Source organism: Mus pahari, chromosome 19, assembly GCF_900095145.1.
Source record: "Mus pahari chromosome 19, PAHARI_EIJ_v1.1, whole genome shotgun sequence".
Taxonomy (NCBI): Eukaryota; Metazoa; Chordata; class Mammalia; order Rodentia; family Muridae; genus Mus; species Mus pahari.
The window spans coordinates 3,858,831-3,881,760 of record NC_034608.1 but is presented as its reverse complement, the minus strand read 5'-3'; the positions used below and the strand labels follow the sequence as shown (position 1 = coordinate 3,881,760).

Sequence of the window (22,930 nt, the reverse complement as noted above, 5' to 3'; positions counted from 1 at the left end):
CAGGCGGATTTCTGAGTTCGAGGCCAGCCTGGTCTACAGAGTGAGTTCCAGGACAGCCAGGGCTATACAGAGAAACCCTGTCTCGAAAAACTAAAAAAAAAAAAAAAGACTGCACCTCCCCATAACCTCTCCAAAACAGCATCACCAACCAAAAACCAACTGTCCAAATGCCTGAGTCTATGGGAACATTTCTCATTTAAACCACTGTGAGTGCAAATGTGAACGCAACCCCCAAAAGACTGCCTATACATTTGAGGCCAACCTGGGCTACCTTGTGAGAGGAGGTGGGTTGTGCTGGGAAACAGCAGCCACGTGAAACACGATTCCAGGTTGTCTTGGGGTTTCCATTGCTGTGAACAGACACAACGAAGAAGGCAACTCTTATATAGGACAACATTTGGGCTGGTGAGATGGCTCAGCGGGTAAGAGCACCCGACTGCAAAGGTGCAGAGTTCAAATCCCAGCAACCACATGGTGGCTCACAACCATCTTTAACAAGATCTGACTCCCTCTTCTGGAGTGTCTGAAAACAGCTACAGTGTACTTACATATAATAAATAAATCTTAAAAAAAAAAAAAAAAAGGACAACATTTAAATGGGACTGGCTTACAGGTTCAGAGGTTCAGTCCATTATCATCAAGGCAGGAAGCATGGCAGTATCCAGGCAGTCATGGTGCTGGAAGAGGTGAGAATTCTACATCTTAATCCAAAGGAAGGCAAGAGCAGACTGACTTCCAGGGAGTTAGAAGAAGGGTCTCAAAGCCCACACTCAAAGTGACACACTTCTTCCAACAAGGCCAAACCTACTCCAACAAGGCCACACTTCTTTTTTTTGTTTGTTTGTTTTTTGTTTTTTGTTTTTTTGTTTTAAAAGAATGGTGTTATGACCACGGTATTTTAAGATATTGATACTTTAGTAGGCTACAAAGTTCCTTCTTTGAAACTGTTTGGATTTAGGAGAAAGGTGTTAAGGTTTCCATTTACATGTGTTCAAAATGTCTCAAAAATTCTTTTAGAAACAAAAAAGACGGTTGAAGAGAGTGTGTAGTTGGAAGGCCACACTTCTTTTTTTTTTTTTTTTTTTTTTTTTTTTTTTTTTTTTTGGTTTTTCGAGACAGGGTTTCTCTGTATAGCCCTGGCTGTCCTGGTACTCACTTTGTAGACCAGGCTAGCCTCGAACTCAGAAATCCGCCTGGGAAGGCCACACTTCTTAATAGTGCTACTCCCTGGGCCAAGCATATTCAAACCACCACACAGGTCATCCTGAGTTGCAGAATGAGAGACCTGCTTTTAAAAAATGGGGGTGGGAGATGTCAAGATGGTTCAGTTTATAAAGTTGCTTGCCACCAAGCTTGACAACCAGAGTTTATTCCTAGGACTCATGTGGTGGAAGAAGAGAACCGAGTTACTACAAGTTGCCTTTTGACCTCCATACACAACACGTGTGTACCAACACATGTTTACAAAATAAATAAAATATATTTCTAAAATACTCTTAAAAGTAGAATAGAAAGCCTTACCCAGAGAGACCAGAAGCCCATAGATTTCCAGCATCATCTCCTGGTGCACAGGTTTTTGAGCAGGGTCCAACTGTCCCCACTCCTCTTGGGTGAAAGCCACGGCCACATCTTCAAAGGTCAGAGATACCTTGCAAAGTCAAACAGTGGCATCAGTGTTAGCCTTGGAGTTCAATGAGAAGAGCTGGCCCATGCCTTACTGAAAGAGGTTAAGAGAAATGAAGGCCCACACTACATAGTGTGTCTTCAGGCCTAGGTTTCATTCTGGGGTTCAGGGTTAGAAGGATGACACTTGGGGGGCATAGAGGTGTGCAAGAGTCACCAGAGTCTGGCAGCTCATGCCCTATAGTAACAGAACTTCACCGGTGATGGCTGTCACTTCAAAGCCAAACTGAGCTATGTGAGACTCTGTCTCTAAAACAAAAAAAGAAACAAAGCAGCTGGGCTGGCAAGATGGCTAAAGTCACTAAGCCTGACCACCCAAGTTCAAGACCCGGAAGCCCCGTATGATGGAAGGAGAACTGATTCTCTCCAGTTGTCCTCTGACCTCTACCAGCAGGCTGTTACATGCATACATACACATACCACATAAATAAATGAAGAAAAAAAATACATCCACGATAAATGAATGACTGAATGAATAAATGAGAAAAAGATAACCACCGAAACAAAACCTGAAGGACAGACAACAACAACAACAACAAAAATGTGGCTGTGAGATGCAGATAGTAAGAATTCTAGAAAATCAGAAGGTGGTACCAATACAGGTAACAAGCAGAGGCTCTTCAGGATGTTTTACAATAGTTGTCTAGGGCTGATAAGATGGCTCCAGGGTAATTGATCCCTGAAACCCACATAGTGAAAGGTGAGAAGACTTTAGGACTCCCTTAAAGAGCCCTCTGATTCCCCTGATGCATGTACACTAAATAAATGTACAAACAAACCAAAAGTGACAGTTCTATCTGACAGTAGGGATTTTAAACACAGACACTCTCCAACGCTCACTGTGACGATTTCCTTAATTTCCCACAGTCTCTGAGGTCACCATCATCAGGTCTTCGCACAGCAGTGAGTGACTCGAGGCTAAAGAGCTTTACCGACTCACCTGGAGTCACACATCTTATTACTGCTGGCAGGATTTGCACGGGTTTGAAGTTGTAATAGTATTCCTGACACTCACTAACAGCCAGGAGAGTCTAAAGTAACAAGCTTATTCCAAAAAGGAGCTACAGAGCTGGAACACTAGCTCAGTGGCTAACACAATGGCTCTGGTTCAGCTCCCAGCACCCACATCACGAATGATCTCCAGCTCAAGGCATAGTGCGGCCTATTTTGGCCTTTGAGGGCACTTGTACTCACGTGCACATGCCCTTATGCAAACATATCTTTTAAGAAAGTTATATTTTGGGCTGGTGAGATGGCTCAGTGGGCAAGAGCACCCGACTGCTCTTCCGAAGGTCCGGAGTTCAAATCCCAGCAACCACATGGTGGCTCACAACCATCTGTAACAAGATCTGATGCCCTCTTCTGGAGTGTCTGAAAAACAACTACAGTGTACTTACATATAATAAATAAATAAATCTTTTTTTTAAAAAAAAGAAAGTTATGTTTTAGCTGAGCATGGTGATGCACACTTTTAGTCTCAGCACTTGAGAGGCAGATCTCTGTGAGTGTGAGGCCAGCTTAGTCTACAAATCAAGTTTCAGGACAGCTTGGGCCTTTACACAGAGGAAACCCTGTCTCAAAAACCAACAAACAAAAAGCAAAAACCAAAAACTCCAGCAACAAAAAAGATTTTTATTTCTATTTCTTAAAAATGTTAGTGGGCTGGAGAGATGGCTCAGCTGTTAAGAGCACTGGTTGTTCTTCCAGAGGTCCTGAGTTCAAATCCCAGCAACCACATGGTGGCTCACAACCATCTGTCATGGGTCTGATGTCCTCTTCTGGTGTGTCTGAAGACAGCAACAGTGTACTCATGTACATAAAATAAATAAATCTTTTTTTAAAAAGTTAGTGAATTTGCGTAGCCATTTCCACTCTTTTTTTTGTTGCCAAATCCACTCTAAAAAATACCTTTCGGACACAGCTAGATGGAGTTTATAGCTGGCTCCACCAGAAATGTGTTCGTGGTGCTGGCTCACACCGGTAATCTCAGCATTAGGGGGTTTGAATTAAGAGAATTTGAAGCCAGCCTGGGCTACAGAGTAAAAACTTGTCTGAATACAAGAACAAGAATTAAGTTACTAGAATCTACTTGAGACAAGGTCCTGACCAGCTTCTCAAGTGGCCTAGACCTCTCTTAGGCAGGCCTTCTAGACTCCCAGAGAAATTCCACGATGAGACATTTGCCTTTTTCCCTGCTGGATTCTGATTAGCCCTTGTCTCTGATGCTACAATACTTAAAAAACAAAAACAAAACAAAACAGGGAACACAAGTGGCCAAGGATCAATAACACAGGCTGAGGCTCTCAGAATCAGGTCCCTTCGCTTGCTATAGGTGACCAGAGGCTGACAGTATCTGGAGAATGATACATTAACCTCATATAGGCCTCCTTAGATGGCCAATATACCTTATACTCCTCCAAGTATTTCTTTCTGCCTGGAATGCCTTAGCCTTCCCTGCCTTTCTCAATTCAGCACTGTTGTCCAGAGGCCTGGTCAGTCTGGGTAGACCCTTGCAAGCACAGTAGGAGTTATTAGTATGACAGGAGCCTTCAGAGGGAGCATCATTTACCCTTGCAACAGCTTACCAATGACAATGCAAAAAAACACAGCTCTCAGCTCAAGGCAGGACCATGACCCCGGAACTCAGATTTAGGTTAACCCACACGCCATGTCCCAAAAGTTTTAAGATACAGAACAAAGAAGGACAAACATCAAGATACTTTTCAAATACATTCATGTAATGAGCATAGTAAAAAAAAAAAAAATGCCTTTTAGGTATGTAAAGATGGTTTAGTCAGGAATCTCACTACAGCCAAGACTGCACCTTATAACCAGAACCCAGTGACATCACTCACTCAGGATAGCCAGACACAGTCCTTAGAACCCCACGGTGCCCACTGCACTCTTATGCTCTGAGCCTCTTGAGATATGCCACCTTGATCTGCCATGCAGCTAAAGAGCCTCCCCTAGGATCCTGACCCTTGAATCAGACTTCTGTTGTGCAAGTGACCAGCCTTGGGGAGATAGGCGTAGGACCATAGTTAGGAATTTAGAGTGTGAACCTGGTGTGACAACCCTCAGCATAATGAAATATAACTTTTGTTATACTAACTGCGTGCATCTACCTAACATCGGGCAGGCAGGTTAGAGGCCAGTGGAGAAGCTTCTGCTACAGGCCTCAGGTGCTATCTGAAGATATTCTTTTAGCTTTCAGGTTGGTGGAAACTAGCAGTCGGCCACGGCTACGTTGACGCATCCAAAATGATTCATCTGTGTTTCACAATTTTAGGTTAGACGCTGTGATGGGCAAGGAATAGTCGGCTATAAGGGAGCTAAAAATAGCCCAAGATAATGAGTAACCAGGTTCTAACCTGCAACATTCCAATCACTCCACAGTTACTGGCATTCTAATAAATCTGCTGTCAGGTGCAGCATCTTTCCGGAAACTATAGTTCAAACTGAGCATCTTTAGGAAGCATCTAGGATCACTGGCAAATTTGGTGGCCCCACTGTGCCCCCCCTCCCAAATGACAACGGTAGAGCCCAATCCAGGGGGCTGTCTCGGCTCCCTGGACCTTTGGACAAGCAGGGATTTAAAAGCTCACAGGTCAGAGGCCACTCACCTGTGTGTGGTCCTTCCCGGCCACCATCGTCGGACTTTCCGGGGGCGGGGTGAGATGGATGGAGCGCTTTGCAGACCTCAGGAAAACCTCCCCACGCCCGTCAGGCCTTGGCTCGGTGACACGGAAACTGGCTGGACTCGAGACCGCCGTACCTTCCATGGAGATGGCAAACCACTACCCTCGGCGGCTGCAGACTAAGGGACGCAGCCCGCCGGAGGAACACACCACACAGGTTTGCATGGACTTCCGGAGAGAATTTTTATCTTCCGGTCCTTGTCAAATCCCGCTAGGATCCTGGAATGTGACCCCTGGCTCCCCCGCACTCAAGTCCCCTGGAACCAAAGTGCCGAGGCCACGGCATGCGAGCAGCCCGGAAGTGAACCCCGTCCTGTTAGAGTAGTGGGCTCGCGCGCAGCGCAGTCTGGGTAATGTGGTTTTCATAGGTTTTCTCACGGTGTCCGACAAGACTTAAAAGAGTGCTTAAATCTCGCCCAGTGTGAAAGACGCTAAAAGTCCCAGTTTCTTTCAAATGCGGGGGCATCTAGAAGACGGAGTTTGTGGGAAAGGACTCACAGATAGGGGTGAGACTGTCATTCTTCAGCCAGTGAAATAAAGCTTGGAAAGCAGAGGGATTTGCCCGTCTCCGGGTCAGTAGAAAGGTGTGGATCCCAGCGCTCAGCTGATCTCATGATTTGTCCCCTTTAGATATTTCCTACGAAGATCGTCTTCTAAGAAAACAGAATGTAGCTTAATATTCTTCATGAGGAGGATGTTGGAAGTCTCATCTCAACATATTGGTTCCATCACCCTTACTGACCTAGGGCTTGTGTGGACCGGACTCCTGATCAGTGAAGGCTAGGTGGCAAAGGGTAGGTGGTGTAGAGGCCTTCCCAGTTTATCCTCTCACTAGCTTCCCTATTTTTTTTTTTGTTTGTTTGTTTTGTTTTTCGAGACAGCGTTTCTCTGTATAGCTCTGGCTGTCCTGGAACTCACTTTTTGTAGACCAGGCTGGCCTCGAACTCAGAAATCCGCCTGCCTCTGCCTCCCAAGTGCTGGGATTAAAGGCGTGAGCCACCACGCCCAGCCAGCTTCCCTCTTCTTTCTGAGATTTATAAACTCTATATTCTCAACTTCCAGCCAGGCGTGGCGGTACTTGCCCACGATTTCAGCACTTGTGAAGTGGAGATCGAAAGATCAGGAGTTTGAGGTCATCCCAGCCTTATAGTAAGTATGAGGCCAGCTTGAGCTACATGAGACCTTGTCTCAAAAAGACCAAAACCAACAATAAAAAATTTCCCTGAAATGACTTTCTTTAGGTTCTGCATATGAATGTGATTATCTAGTTTGGGTGCCTGGTCTAAGTCACTTAACATAATGGCCTCTGTTTCCTCCCATGCTGTTGCAATTGACAAGATTTAATTATTTTATATGACTGACTAGTGTTCCATTATACATGCATACCACATTTTCTTTAGGCGTGAACATATAGGTTGATTCAATTCCTTGGCCATTCTGAACAGTGCTGCAACAAATCTACAAGTGCAGATACTTCTTCACCATCTTGATTTTATTTCCAAAGGTATTTTTTGGTGGTGGTGGTAGTGGTGGTGGTGGTGGTGGTGGTAGCAATGAGTTTTCTGTTTATTTTGTTTGTTGGAGTCAGTGTCTTGTTACATGGGTCAGCTGGGGCTCAAACACGTGGTCCTCCTCCCTCTCATCTTCTGTGCTTAGATTATAGGATTGCACCATTCAGCTATTTCCTCTGGATACACCAGAAGTGGGAATGCTGGGTTTTATTTTTCTTCCCTTTGAGCAGAGCTTGAACACACACACACACACACACACACACACACACATATATATATATATTTTTTTTTCTCAAAGCCCCGCCTCCACAGTGACACACTTCCTCTAACAAGGTCACACCCACACCAGTAAGGCAACACCTCCAAATAGTGGCATTCCCTATGGTCAAGCATTCAAACACATACATCTATGGGTGGCCCACCCAATTTAAACCACCATGGAAACAAATACAGAGCACTAGTTTGGGAAACCATCTATATCGTATGGCATGTTCCAAAGAAATTCTGATCTTCATGGTTCTTTTTCAGTTCCAAGCAAATCTTCCTCCCCAGGGTTATCTTGGCTCGAAAAAAAAAAATTCCCAGGTGAGGTTTTTATTTTATTTTATTTTATTTTTTGTATAGGACCTTGAATTTAGTATCTGGCAAATAGCTTTTTACTACCAAGTTGTATCCCCAGGCCCACTGATTAAGTTTTACTAAAACTTGAAATCAGGTGGGGCTGGAGAGAGGGCTCAGAGATTAAGAGCCCTTGTTGCTCTTGCAGAGGACTTGCGTTCGATTCCCAGCATCCACATGGTGATTCACAGCCATCCATAACTCCAGTTCTAAGGAGTTAAGTATCTGCAAACACCAGGCAAGCGTGTGGGGCACAGACATATATTCAGCCAAAGCATTCACACACATAAAATGAAATAAATCTGAGAAGCAAATAAAAGAAACCCTTGAAAATCAGCTAGAGTGGTGATACACACTTGCATTTCAGGTATTTGTTGGGTAGAGATGGGAGGAACAGATAGTAAAGGCCATCTTTGGCTATGTAGTAAGTTCAAGCCATTCTGGGCTACATGAGACCCTGTATAGGAAATAAATTTAATGATAGTAGCTTTATTCTATTCCTGTTCTAGCTCCCAAGTAATTGACACAGAGACATATTAAATTTATTAACATTCTTTAAGCACAATGACTGGGCAGATACTCGTCTATTCTAATCCGACTTTTCTAGTCTGCCAGTTTCCAGCCACAGGCCCCATGTTACTTACTTGCCATTTAGTCTCACCCTGGTTTCACTGTGTAGCCCTGGCTGTCCGGGTACTCGCTGTGTATACCAGGCTGGCCTCGAACTCAGAGAGCCATCTGCCTCCGCCTCCCAAGTGCTGGGATTAAAGGCGTGCGCCACAAGCCCAGCTTTATTATTATTTGAGATAGGGTCTCACACTGTAGTTCAGACTGTACTGTACTGGAACTTAATAGCTACATTGTTTGGCTTCTAACTCATAGTAGCCTCCCTCCCTTCTCAGTCTTCTGAGTACTGAATTTATTGGCATTAGCTACCACACCTGCCTTCAGTGATATCTCTCTCTCTCTCTCTCTCTCTCTCTCTCTCTCTCTCTCTCTCTCTCTCTCTCTTTTCCTCCCCCCTCCCTCCTTCCTTGTGTGTGTGTTCAGTTTTAGCACATTTCTATTTATTTATTCATTCATTCTTGTCTCATATATTATATCCCACTCACAGTTTCCCCTCTCTCCTCTCCTCCCATTCCCTCCCCTATATCCATTCTTCCTGTTTCCCTTCAGAAAAAGCAGCTCTCCCAGGGATATCAACCAAGCATGGTACTTGAAGGTGCAACAAGACACCCCCCTCCTTCCTCTTATCAAGGGTAGACAAGGCAACCCAGAGGAGGAAAAGGGTCCCAAAAGCAGGCAAAAGAGTCAGGGACAGCCCCATTCCCATTGTTAGGCTTCCCATAAGAACACCAAGCTACACAACCATAACATATGTGCAGAGGGCCTAGGTCAGACTTGTGTAGGCTCCATAGTTGTCGGTTCAATCTCAGTGAGCCCAGGTTGGATGATTCTATGTGGTACAGTGGCATCTTTCTACAGACGAGGAATTTGCTGTTAGAGGGGAGAGTGACCTTAGAGGACGTCACTGTGAGCTTCAGCCCAGAGGAGTGGCAGGGGCTGAACACTGAGCAGAGAAACTTGTATAAGGATGTGATGTTGGAGAACTTCAGCAATCTGGCCTCTGTGGGTGACAGGGGTGACTGCTGAAGTCTGAAATACACAAGCACCTGCGAGGGTGAGCAGATTGGCTTCCAGACCACTTTTCACTTTTGGGGCATCTTACGTGAGCCAGGATTAGGATGAAGCAGGAGAGGAGTGTGGTACCGGGTTTTGTTGTTGTTTTATTGTTTTTCCCCTATCTTCGTGTGTGTGTCTGTCTGTCTGTCCATCAGCCTGACGTGTATATCCATGTGTGTGTGACTATGGGCTTATTCACATCATGGTATATGCCAGTTGGAAGTCAGAGCTTAACAACCTTGGAAGTCAAGCCTCATTTTACCCTTCCGCCTTACTTAAGACAGTGTCTCTTGTTCACTACCGAGGACAGCAGAGCCTTCCAGGTTTCTCCTGTCTCTGCTCTGCTGACATTGCAGTCATGTCCCTACCATGTCTGTTTTTACCTGAGTTCTGCAGATCCAGACTCAGGTCCTAACCCTTGTACAGCCATCTCCACAGCCCTTTTGCTATGTTTTTTTAAAGATTTATTTGTTATTATATCTAAGTACACTGTAGCTGTCTTCAGACATACCAGAAGGGGGCATCAGATCTCATGACGGATGGTTGTGAGCCACCATGTGGCTGCAGGGATTTAAACTCAGGACCTTTGGAAGAGCAGTCAGTGCTCTTAACCACTGAGCCATCTCTCCAGTCCATTGCTATTGTTTTTTATTTAAAAATAATTTTTCTGAAATGTGTGTGTGTGTGTGTGTGTGTGTGTGTGTGTGTATGCCATGTGTATTCGAGTGCATGTGAAAGCTATAAAAGGGGCATCAGATCCCCTGGATCTGGGCTTATAGGCAATTGTAAGCCACCTGAGGTGGGTACTTGGAGCTAACCTGGGATCCTCTGGAAGAGCAATGCGTGTTATTAACTGCTGAGCCATCTCTCCAGTCTTGATTTATTTTATTTTTAATTGTGTTCATGTGAGTACAGAAAATGGTATCTGTTTAGCTTCTGTCAAAATCTCTTGACTAGTACTAGTGGCAGTTGTCCTTGGTAGCCACCTGCTTGGTGGCACATAGCTGATCAGCCACTCCCTAAGACCAGAATGGCCCCACTCAGTGATTTGTAACATATGTATTTCAAATCACAAGAGTGGAGAGTTTCTCACAGAACAGTCTCTGTAATCCATTCCAGAAAAAGACCACGATGTTGAAAGGCAGGTTAGAATGTCCATGAGTATGGAGGAATTTTATCAGGCCACAAGAAAATGTTCACTGAACAAAAAGGCACCACACATGAGAAAAATGTTTCTCCCAAGCAATGATGATGTTCCTTCAATCATCACACTGTACACTGAATCAGGATCTCAGTGTACAGTATACCTGGAAGTCATTTGAGGCATCATTTTTGATAGGAAGTGCTGTATAAAAAACAATTCTCAGGAATATAGAAAATCACTTGGCCCTAATTCATGAAAATCTCTGGAAATACAGTTTGAATGTGATGCCTGTGGAAAGTTACTCAACTCAAAGCCACATCTTCAGAGGCATAGGAATATCCATAATGGGGAGAGATCCTTTAAATGCACTGAATGTGGACAAGAGTTCAAAACACTGTGGAACCTGACTGAACATCAGCAAACTCATCCGGAGAGAAAAGTCGCCTACAGGCAGAAGACTAATCTTTGTTCAACCTCAGAAAACCCATACTAAAGAGAAACCCTATAAGCTAAAAGCTTGTGGGAAAGCCTTCTCCTGGGTGTCATCTTACAGTAATCATAAAAAGATCCACAAGGAGGAGAAAGCCAATGAGTGAGTATGTGGCAAGTCCTTCAAACAGAACTCAACCTTCAGCCCACATAAAATCATTCACAAGAAGCAGAAGCCATACCAGTGCAAAGACTGTACAAAGTCGTTCATTTGCAAGTCTGCTCTTGTGAAACACCAGAGAACACACACAGGAGAGAAGCCTTACAGATGTGGGCAGTGTGAGAAGGCTTTTGCCCACAAATGCCATCGTTCATGAGAGAAGCCATGCTGGCATGAAGGCTTACAAGTATCACCTCTGTGACAGGGCTTTTGTCCAGAAGAAAAACCTTACTCAACATGAAAAACTCCACACTGGGGAAAAAATCCTATGACTGTAATATATGTGGGAAAGCCTTCACTTGGAAGTCAAATCTCCATGTGCATCAGAAAATTCACAGTGGAGAGAGCCTATGAGTGTAATGAATGTGGGAAATCCTTCAGCCGGAAAGGACACCTTGATCTTCATAAAACGCTCCATACTGGGCAAAAACCTTATAAATGTTCTACATATGGAAAGGCCTTTGCTGACAAGTCATATCTTGACAGACACCAAAAAAGAATTCACACCGATAGGGACTTTGAGCACTTCAAAAAAATACGGGAAACTGTCCCATTATAAGATAGCATGGAGCCGGGTGTGGTGGCACATGCCTTTAATCCCAGCACTTGGGAGGCAGAGGCAGGCGGATTTCTGAGTTCGAGGCCAGCCTTACAAAGTGAGTTCCAGGTCAGCCAGGGCTATACAGAGAAACCCTGTCTCGAAAAACCTAAAAAAAAAAAAAAAAAAAAAAAAAAAAAAAAAAAGATAGCATGGAATACTCCTCCCCAAAATTGACTGCAAAATGTTCTAGCATTTTTTCTGTCATGGAGTCTATCACAGAGAACACGGAGTACTTAAACTCACAGTGACTCTCTTTTTAAGGATAGGTTTAACTCATTTATTCATAAATGCTTGTATTGTCTTTTTTAAATGTATGTGTATATATGTGTGCCATGTGTGTGCGGGTGCCTGGGGAAGCCAGATGACATCGGGTCCCAGTAAGTTACAAGTAATTGTGAGTGGCCTAAATTGGGTGATGTGAATTGACTTTATTCTTCTGGAAGAGCAGCAAGTGCTCCTAAATGCTAAGCCATCTTTTCAGCCCCTGTTTTGCTAATTTTTAAAAAAATTTATGTATGTATTTTACATGTGTGTGCATGTGTGTTTGTGTTTTGCCTGCATGCATGTCTGTGCCACATGTGTGTCTGGTATACATGGTAGCCAGCAGAAGGTATCAGATCTCCACCTGTGGATGGCCACGTGGATGCTGGGAATTGAACCTAAGTCCTCTGGAAGAGCAAATAATGCTATTAGCTCTTTTTTTTTTTTTTTTTTTTTTTTGAGACAGGGTTTCTCTGTGTAGCCCTGGCTGTCCTGGAACTCACTTTGTAGACCAGGCTGGCCTTGAACTCAGAAATCCTCCTGCCTCTGCCTCTCGAGTGCTGGGATTAAAGGCGTGCACCACCACGCCCGGTAATGCTATTAGCTCTTATGCCATCTCTTCAGCCCCTGGTTTTATGTTTTTAAAATGGAATCTTATATTACCTAGTCTGGATTTGAACTTCTGGGCTCAGGTGATCCTCTTGTCTCAGCCTCCTTAGTATCTGGGGCTTCAGATACACGACACCATGCCTGCCACTCAGCAAATATTTATATAGTGCCTTTTGACAAAAGAGTGACTGAAGAGATACCAGTAAACCAAATGTATCCAAAACCTTCATGAAGTTTTTGTTTGTGTTCATGGAGTTTTAGTCGGTGTTCCAAAGTCCTGATAATTCCTTAAAGCCAGGAGCTCAGAATTCAGCAAGGTTACCTATTCATTAACATTCTAATTCACTTCTAGTAAAGACTGGTGAAACTAATTAAGCATCACAAAGAACAGAGCCCAAGCCCAGGGCCAAGCTTAGAGTACTACACCTGTGGAGGTTATGCAAGTTTCACCAAGGCCTAGGAAATTGGGGGGGGGGGGAATGTAGTATTGCATAATTCATGAGATCTGCCAGAGCAGAACCCCCCAAAACAGGTTTTTCTGCTAGGCCCAAAGGGACAGCATAATGAAGTAATTACTGGGGGCCCCCGACAGAGGGGTTCAACTATTGAGGAGCCTTGCACCTGGCTTTCTCCTCAAGCTGCCTGGTCCCACCCCCTGGTCTTTTCATGTATTCTATCCTTTGTCTTGTGTCATTTGTTACATTTGATGTATCCTGCCCCGCTTTTCTTGTTTGATTCTGTATTAAAGATGTGATGCTCATTTTGATCCATACATTCAGTTTTACACCCTCTCTCGTGTGGACTGTCTGTCACTCATCCACCGAATCCTCGCTCACCTGCAACCAAGAGACCCGTTCCCCACAGATCGGGGACCCAAAGTGAGGCCAGTCTGTGACAGAGTTTGATTCCTGAGACCCACATGGTAGGAGAGAACCGACTCCTACAAATTGTCCTCTGACCTCCACCTATGAAGTGGTACACACACACACACACACACACACACATTCAAAAAGGTGTGGGAGTGCTAAGCAGAGAACTCCATGGTGAAGACCATTTACCCTCTTCCAAAGGACCTGCGTTTGATCCCTAGCACCCATGCTGAATGGCTTGAAACCCAGTGTGAAGTGACCTGATGTTCTCTTCTACCCTTGAAAGCACCTACACACATGGGGAATACACAAAGACACACTGGCATAAATAAATAAATAAATAAATAAATAAATAAATAAATAAAAGACCTTGTTTTTATTTAAATGATTGCGAAGAAGGGGATGGGTAAGCATCTTGTTTGCCTTTTTAAGTGCCTGTATCTCCCCACCTCACTTGATTTTTTTTCATGAGAGAATAATTTATCTCAACTGGTAAAATAGGAAAAGCAATCTATAATGATAAAGGTAGCCCAACCAATTAGTTTCCAGATTTTGTTTTTCTGGTTTTTTGTTGTTGTTGTTGTTGTTTTGGTTTTTAAATTTTTTTTATGTATATGGGCACACTGTCATGCAGACATATGTATGACATACCAGAAGAGAACATCAGATCCCATTATAGGTGGTTGTGAGCCACCTTGTGGTTGCTGAGAATTTAACTCGGAACCTCTGGAAGAAATCTAATCTGTTGCAGAATTTTGGCCACTTCTGATTTGCCAAGTCTCCTATAAGTGTAACTGGCAAAGCCAAGGTCACCCAAGACTCTGGAAGGTAAAGTAGCCAGGAGATAATAGCTTGAATTGGTCCTTTGTAGGACTGATGGTAGAGAGGAGGGTCTCATGTTAACCCGGGCTAGCCTGGAATCTGCCTCCCGAACACTGAGATTATAGGCACGTGCTAAGACATCTAGCTATGTTATAACACCTGCCATTCAACCAAGCTTAGAAGAAGGTTAAAATAGGTGTTTAGTAGACTAGGAAAGGGGAAAGTGCTTATAACCAAGTATGAGGGCCTAAGATATATTCCCATATATGTAACTGACTCATATAAAAAGCTGGGTGTAGCAATGTGTTCCTGTGATTCACTAACTGGTCAACCAGTCTAGCTGATTCAAGTCATTTTAAGTTTGATGAGAGGCCTTGTTTCTAAAGAGTTAAGGTTGGTAGAGAGGTGTGAAGATACCCAACGTCAAGTTCTGGCCTACATATACATATATCACATACATATATACACACACATAAATGTTGAGACATAGCAGAGTGTTCAAGAGATTTTCGGAAACTGAAGGTAATGTCCATTTCAAGTTCAGTAGTTGGCTCTAGGTTTATTAAAACCATGGTTAATTTATGAGTTATGTTATGTAGGTTCACTTTGCTTAAATATACATACATATAAACAAGTATGTGATATATATATATATGTGGAGGGGGGTCTGTTGGTCCTAGAACTCTCCAGATGAGGTTGACCTTGAACTCAGAGGAGACCCGCCTGCCTCTGTCCGCTGAGTGCTGGGATTAAAGGTGTGTGCCACTACTACAGCTAGCCTGTTTTTTTTTTTTTTCCTTTGAATTACATTTTTGTTTATTTGTAGGTAGCATATGGAGATCAGAAGGCAGGGCTACTTGTGGGAATCAGTTCTCTGCTTTCCTCATAAGTGCCCCGGGATCAAACTCAGATTGGTAGCCTTGGCACCAAGCACCTTGACCTGATGAGCCACCCCCCTCACCCCTCACCCTTCATCCCATTGTTTTGATATGGAGTCTATATAGTCCTGACTGGCCTCAAACTCACTATAAAACCTTGAACTCTTTGTCCTCCCCCTCCATCTCCTAATGCTGTGATTATAGGTTATGTCACCATTACACCTGGCTTATGTGGTGGTGAGGATAGGGCCTAGAACGTCCTTTATGTTAGATAAGCACTCTACCAAAGGAGTTATGTCCTCAGTTCCCTGACACTTAAAGAAAATCTTTTAACTGCTAAAAATGAATTTTTATTTTTTTAATTGTAAGCATGTTCTAGAGCCATGGTTCTCAACATTTCTTAATGCTGCAGCCCATGTTCCTCATGTTGTGGTGACAATACAGTTCCTCATGTTGTGGTGACCCCCCAACCATAAAATCATTTTTGTTGCTACTTCATAAGTAACTTTGCTACTGTTATGTATCGTAATGTAAATATCTGATGTGTTGTGGAGTACGCTTAAACACAACATAAATCCAACGACTCAGACACCAGATCAATGCAGATGAAAAACATTTATTGTAATTAAGCCACTACTGATCAATCACAGCCAAAGAACAGACTCGGAAGCTGAACTGCGACCAGAAGAGAAATTGTACAACATATTTATTTAAAGGACAAGACCACAACTCGAGGGGGACGGGGTAGGCTGTAGCATTACTCTACCATATTTTGACACAAGGGATTGAGCAAGGGAGTTTTCACCAAACAGGTTAGGAGTAGGTTCCTGGACCTGGGAACATGAACTTAGTTTAACCCTGCCAGCAAGTTGGAAAAGTTGTCCTTGAGATGTCTGGACTCAGACAAATGTCTCTTTACAACAGAAGCTGTTCAGCTCTTGGGAAGTCCCCAGCTTCCCTACAGCCTGGGAGCTTGCACTTAGTTTCTCCCTATGATTAAATGGAGTCTGAAAATGAAGTGGAAGTATTTAAAGTAAGTTTCTTTTGCTTGCTCTCAACATACTGCCTATCTCACATGTGATCTCCTGCGAAAAGGTTCTTTAACCCCCACCCAAAGGGATAGCAACTCACAACCTGAGAACTGCTGTTCTAGGCTAATCTTTCCCCCCAAATCACCCTCACTTAATTTTGCCCCATATTTTATAAATTACCAGGCTTTTAGTGTTTATTTAATTAATTTCTTTAATGTAGGAGTGCTGGCTGCATGTATACCTACTTACCAGAAGAAGCCATCAGATTCCTTTATAGATGGTCCTGAGCTACCATATAGTGGCTGGGAATTGAACTCAGGACCTCTGAAATAGCTCCCAGTGTTCTTAACCAACTCAGCCATTTCACTAACCCAAATTAGATGTTTTCTTTTAAAATAATTTATATACATTTATTTTGTGTGCATTGGTGCTTTGCTTGCGTGCATGTCTGTGTGAGGGTGTCAGATCCCTTGGAACTGGAGTTCTAGAGTTGCGAGCTGCCATGTGGGTGCTGGGAATTGAACCTGGGCCCATCTGGAGGAGCAGCCAGTGCTCTTAAGCCTGAGCATCTCTCTTTCTCCAACTGGTATTTTTCTTATAACCTCAAAATGTTCTAAACTTTTGTACATGCTCTTATATAGTATATTAACACTGAATTTTATAAGCTTTTTAAGACTAGCCACAGGCTATGAATATATGGTTACCCCTTTGAAGGTAAAAATTGAAGCAATGTTTTTAATACATACAGGTGTTTTGTCTGCATACTACGAAGCCAGAAGAGGCCAGTTGATCCTCTGGAACTGAAGTTACAGATGGCGTGAACCCATGTGGATACTAGGAATTGAACCTGGGGCCTCTGAAAGAGGAGAAAGTAATCTTAACCATTTCTCCAGGTCCAAAGAGGAATTTGGGAAATAACACTTGTACGATGGTTTGCACACAGATGCATGCACATGTGAAAGCCAGAAGACACCCAGTGCTCTCTTCCTCCACTTTCCATTTTAAAATACAATCTCACTGAGCCATACTCTTACCATTTTGGCTGCTGGTTGGCTAGTGAGCTCTGGAATCTGTCTTTGCTGTCCAATGCTACAGTCATGGCCATCTATGCCCATGACCAGCTTAAGTGGGTGCTGGGGATTTGAACTCAAGTCCCCATGCTTGCACGTGACCCTTACCTACTTAACTATCTCCCTAGACCCTTGAAAGTGACTCTGTACTAATTTTTTCATGTTTGAAACACTATTAGATGTGGTGTTGGTGTCTCAGATCAAGCTACACACCGTGTAGACAGTGACACCAACTTATTGTTGCCTTCCCCTTGCAGCCCAGAATCAGGGGAAAGCATGCACTACTCTTTAACTGCTTTGTGGCATGGGGCTTTTGGAAATTAAGGGGACCCTTGCTTTCTCTTGTGAGTTGAAGGTTCTCTCTTTAGAATCCCACTATGCTGTTTAGTGGTGTTACTATTTTCTAATGAAGTTCTCACCTGAAGGACAGTCTAGCCCTTATCCTCTACCTTGAACCACCCCATTTTCTCATGTCAATCCCGAGTTAAATCTTAACAAGTATATTTGGCACTTTAAAGTGCTTTAAAACTTTCATTGTGTTAGGCATGGTGGTGCAGATCTTCAGTACCAGCACCCAAGAGGCAGGGGGCAGGAGCAGGGCAAATCTCTTGAGTTTAGGGGTAGCTGATCTATACAAAGTCCCAAGCCAGCCAGAGCTACATAGTGAGATTTCAAAAAATTAAATTTTAGGGGATAGAGAGATGGCTCAGGGTTTAAGAGCACTGGCTGTTCTTCCAGAAGTCCTGAGCTCAATTCCCAACAGCCTCATGGTGGCTCATAACCATCTATAATGACATCTGGTGCTCTCTTCTGATGTGTAGGCCTACAAGAAGGCAGAACACTATATACATAGTAAATGAGTAAACCTTTAGAAAATTAGATTTTATTCATCCATCTATTTATGGGTGTTCATGTGATAGCTTCCCTAGAGGTCAGAGGGCAACTCATCAGAGTTGGGTCATGGGGCTTGGTGGCAGGTGTTTTTACCCAGAGTCCTTAGAGTGCTTTTCAATTTGCAAATACTATCTATTTCATTTCCTGTGTAACTTTAATGTACCCTGTAATTCTGAGAAGCACAAAACCAGGTGGTGGGCAACTATATGATCTCATCGATGAGTCACAAACACATATGGAAAACAATGGTTTTAATAAATTGACAAAACAACAACATATATGAATTTAGGGGAAAAAAACAATGAGGAACTCTGGAATGACATGAGCGATTTATATATACACTAAAATTTAATAGGACACTCCACACACTAAATAAATGTTTCTCAAACTTTTAAGTAACTACTGGTATTGTTTCTGACATTGAACCCCAGCATGTGAACTTGTAATTGGTTCCTTGCTGCGTTGTATTGGTTCAGAAAAACATTTAAAAAGCATCATGCTTTGCTCATACGGATAATACACACACTAAAATTAGAATGAAAGCCAAGAGATGGCTTAGTGTTTAAAAGTGGAAACTGTCCTTGCAGAAGACCTAAGTTCAGTTCCCAGCACCCAAGTCAGGCCACTTACTATCACTCATAATTCCCATTCTGGGCGATCCCATGCCTCCTGTCTTCATGGACACCTGCGCTCACACCTAACATAGGTATTGGGAAGTCAAGCTTGGGTCCTCTATGAGAGAAGTTTGCACTCTCAACTACTGCACCATCTCTCCTGATCCCCTATTACGTTAACAAATGGTACTCTCAAAATGATGAGTTTTCTTAACATCTGTGAATAAATTAAAACCACCACAAAACAGGAAAAGCACCATTTAGCCTTATAGGAAAGAATGGTGCATAGCCTGCATCAGCAAGGCCTGTGTTTCTGTTCTAATATGTCCGTTTGTTGTTTTATGCCGAGTTTTCATCTTGAGCTATGTGACTCTTCTTCATTTTAGGCAGGATTTAGAATTCTTCCAGGATGTATGTAAGGCCGTTAAGCAATGTTGAGAAGTAGTCTATGTCCCTCTTTTCCTCTTTAGATGTGCTAAGGACCTTGCACTCGGATGCCTTTTTCAACAGTTCCTCAAAAATCTCATTATGCATGTAAAAGAAGATGTATCCGCTGTTTAGCCTGTTCTCCTGAATGGAGGGATCTGAACTCTCGAACACTTGGACATCACTGTAAAGGAGCCAGGCTTGCCTTTGAAAGTCATACACATCACTTACGTAATGGCCTGAATTTGGGGAGCTCCCGAAGTGGCTGACAACACTGACGAGCCTGTAATTCTGAAGATCATCTCCCATCTCCCCATCTTTGGAATCATCAGAACCAAATGCAAAGGAATGTGGGTCATCTTCCTGCAGTTCTGGAGACCTACTCAGGTCCTTCTCTGGGTCTTCCTGGGAGCTAACGCTTGCAAGGGATGCCGGCAGAAACAAACCCTTGATTCGACTTCCATGATTCCGGTAGAGTTTTGACAACTCAGTGTTAGTGCGGCCATCTGACTTTCCATATATGTTAATTTTCTCATAGCTCTTAAATTCTGGATTCTCTGGAACCTCTTGAAGACCCATCTCTGCAAGACCTGGATCTTGGATGCTCAGAGGCTCACAGAGCATAGGAAGGAAGCTGTATCCATCACCCATCATTGAGTCAGTTGCTAGTGATGTCTTTTGTCTGAGTATCCTGTTTTCTGCCTTCACTAGTTCTGGCTCCAGCATGGAACCACTTTCCAGGCCTCTCTGCTGCTGCCCCTCACTTGTATCTTCATCCTCATACATTATCTGGAAGCTTTGTATCTCAGCATCCACACTGGATCCAACCTGTAGAACCATGGGGTCACAGGATTCTGAAGTCATCTTCTTAGATGACATTGACTGGTTGAAGATCCCAGGCATAATCCCTTGAGAGATATCTGGTGATGTAGTAGCCAAGGGAAGTGGTAGCTTCCTGTTTTCATGGCAGTGGGAAGATATATTTAAATACTTTGAAATCTCAACTGGCTGCTCACTCTTCACCGGCAACAAGTCAGTGGTAACTTGGTAGCGTTTCAGATGAACAATGAGGACCCTGGGGAGTCGCCTCAATGTGTACTTGAGAACAGAATTCCTGTTCTTGCACTTCTCACAGTTATGCTCAATTTTTTCTGGTGTAAAGAAAAGATCAAAAGACTTTTGAATTGATAGAGGGTGTGTTTTTGTCCCGTGGTGCAGGTCAATGGAGAGGTAATTACTCACTTCGGTTTTGATAGTAGCCTCACCACAGCCTTCACAGATGATGGAGCTATGCAGCTCAAATTCAAAATTAGCACCAACGGGACAAACAAACCTTTTGGTGCCACATGTGTTTCTCCTCTCAGTATCCCACATGGCATTTACTTTTTCCATGTTCAGTTTCAGCTGGTCTAAACACAGACTTAAAAACTCATGGGCATCGTTCTGTTCATTGCCCGAGAATGTGTCTGCAACTGTGGAAATGGACTTCTTCACACTGGTGAGTAACTCCCCCTTGATCTCTACATCCCGAATGTCTTTCAAGACAAGAAGCTGGCTCAAGGGCATGATAAGGTCATCGTAGGAGACTTTCTCCCATGGTATGCCTTGAGTGAGTAAGTCCTTTGCAAAGGTTGGAATCCCAAAGACAGATTGTAAAATGGAATTCATGTAGCAAGTATTCCCCAAATTCGGGAAGCCTTCACGCTTTAGTTGGTTTAGGTAAGGGTCAGGAAGTGATTGGACTCCGTTGTGTGTTATAATCTCCAGTCCAAATATTGATACATCTCTGTCATCTGAGCATGTCGCAATCGGAAGGATTGTGCCGTCTAGGTTAGCCCTTCCATAGGATTTTGAATTGAAAGCAGGTTCAAGTTTCCAATTGTTACGCTTTTCTTGTTCTCTTAAGGTCACGGCTTTCTCTGCTTTGCCACCTCTGTTCCTGGAGTAATATCGCCTGGATTTCTTCTTTTGTTCAGGAGTATTTTCTTTGGGAATGTCTTTGTTCACTTCCACGCTGGATGAGGATGGTTCTGTCTTCCTCTTTCTGCCTTGTTTTTCTCCTCTCTTCTGGCCACCTGTGGTGTTGGACATAGAAAGTGGCATCTTGCGGGACAGTGGTGTCCCACTTTCTGGAGTGGTGTTCAGGGATCCGCAGGCTGCCTCCTGGTGCTCCCTGAAAAATGGATCACTGCTTTCAAGGTCATCCTGACTACTCATGGGCTCCATAGGTTGCTGGGATTCACATGGAGTGGACGAATCCAGGAATGACTTCAGATGTTCAACATCTGCGGAGGATAACTTGTCGATGAGTAAGGATGTGTCGTCTCTCAAAGTTAAATCCAGATGGTACAGTCCCAGCTCGCCACTAACCACTACACCTGTAACATTATCACCCAGCTGAAAAACCCTTCTCCTTTCTTCCAATTTGAAAGAAACCACCAGATTAACTTTCTGTTTTCTTTCTACTATTTCGATGACTGCTTCTTTCCACTGAGATGCCCTGGTGTGCTTGCTCCTGTTTGTGCTGCGGATCTGGACCAAACCATTTATCTTTAGGTGAGCCATTCTTTCTTCACAAAAAAGCATGCACAATCTAAAAACAAAACACAAAAACACAACACACACAGGCACTGTAACTCAAAATGTATCTATTGTCATGTTTTGGGGGGAGGGGGTTTGGTTAAACTCTTAACTGACCACCATCAGCTTTTAGTCTTCTCTTTATGCTTCAAGTAAAACACTATGGAAAAAACAAAAACTTACTATGGAAAAAATTTAATATTTAAAGTTTTGTTTGTTAATTACAATTCATAAAAATTGGAGTTACTTATATCCTTTTACTAAAAATCAATTTTGTGTGTGTGTGTGTGTGTGTGTGTGTGTGTGTGTGCATGTGTGTGCAGTGCCCTCGGAATCCAGAAGAGGACAGCAGCTCCCCTAGAACTAGAGTTACAGGCAGTTATTAACTACTCAGTGTGGGGGGCTAGAAACTAAACTCCAGTCGTCTGTAAGATAGTATGTGCTCTTTACCATTGAACCATCCCTTTAGCCTTTAATTGTGCCCATTCTCTGGAGAACACAATCAGAGCTCTCCCCTGTGGCAAAGTTAATTGTGACAGTTAGTTCTATTTGTCACCTCACCACAACCTATGATCACCTGGAAATAGAGTCTCAATGCATTTTTGTCTAGATCAGGTTGGCCCAGGGAGATTGTCTTGTTTAATTACTGTGGAAAGACCCAGCTTGAGAGGGTGTGGCACTACTCCCTGGTCTGGGGAACCAAACTAAGTTAGGAGTAGAGACAGATAGCTGGGCATCAAGCTCCTATGCCTGCATTCATTCTCTACCTGTTACCTGTGGCTGTCACATGGCCAGCTGTTTCTAGTTCCCTACACCATGACTTCCCTGAAGTAATGGACTGTGTGACTGTAGACTAAAGTAGACCTTTCTCCCTTAAGTTTGTTTGCTTGTCACTCAGCGTGCTTCATCATAATAATAGAAATGATAACACCAAGTACCAGAAGTAAAAGGCTGTGATGTTGGGCTCTGGTGCCTCTGCTCTTTTCACTGGTGAGACTGAGACGAAATGAGACCGTCACGATATAAGGTTGAGTCGTCGAAGTTGAGTCGTTAAGTGCTGGCCTTTCTGATTGCAGATTCCAGACACAGACCCAAGTCCTGCAGTGGTTATAATGGTAATAATCAAGGAGTGTAAAAGAGCAAACATATATTTGGACTGAAGATAAAGCTTACATTTCAGGCACTCAGCTTGCAAAAGGGCTCACATTCATTCAATCCCTAGAATCTTTCTTTCTCTCTCACTTTCCTCCTCCTCCTCCTCCTCCTCCTCCTCCTCTTCCTCCTCCTCC

At 43.4% G+C, this 22,930-nt stretch overlaps 2 protein-coding genes across 6 annotated transcripts in view; both read right to left on the bottom strand.

The window, feature by feature from the left end:
• The window catches only part of LOC115062604 (zinc finger protein 550-like), a 10,001-nt gene extending 4,350 nt beyond the window's left edge, over window positions 1-5,651 (bottom strand). For 3 of the 4 annotated variants that reach the window (XR_003842552.1, XR_003842553.1, XM_029532125.1), the window contains exons 1-2: window positions 5,307-5,651; window positions 1,522-1,648 (exon numbers count right to left, since the gene is read on the bottom strand). Coding sequence is in view for 2 of the 4 variants with exons in the window: in XM_029532125.1 (XP_029387985.1) it covers window positions 1,522-1,648; window positions 5,307-5,465 (286 nt within the window). In the remaining 2 variants the exon portion in view is untranslated. Of the gene's footprint in view, window positions 1-638; window positions 678-1,521; window positions 1,649-5,306 lie in introns of those variants that run through there. The other variant, XM_029532126.1, reaches the window with a different exon arrangement.
• Window positions 5,652-17,888: 12,237 nt separating this feature from the next.
• Window positions 17,889-22,930, bottom strand: part of LOC110336678 (ubiquitin carboxyl-terminal hydrolase 29) — a 30,232-nt gene continuing 25,190 nt past the window's right edge. For both annotated transcript variants that reach the window (XM_029532015.1, XM_021219382.2), the window contains 2 exons: window positions 22,580-22,739; window positions 17,889-21,654 (listed from right to left, as the gene is read on the bottom strand). In XM_029532015.1, coding sequence (XP_029387875.1) covers window positions 19,029-21,647 — 2,619 coding nt within the window. In that variant the 5' untranslated portion in view covers window positions 21,648-21,654; window positions 22,580-22,739 and the 3' untranslated portion in view covers window positions 17,889-19,028. The remainder of the gene's footprint in view (window positions 21,655-22,579; window positions 22,740-22,930) is intronic.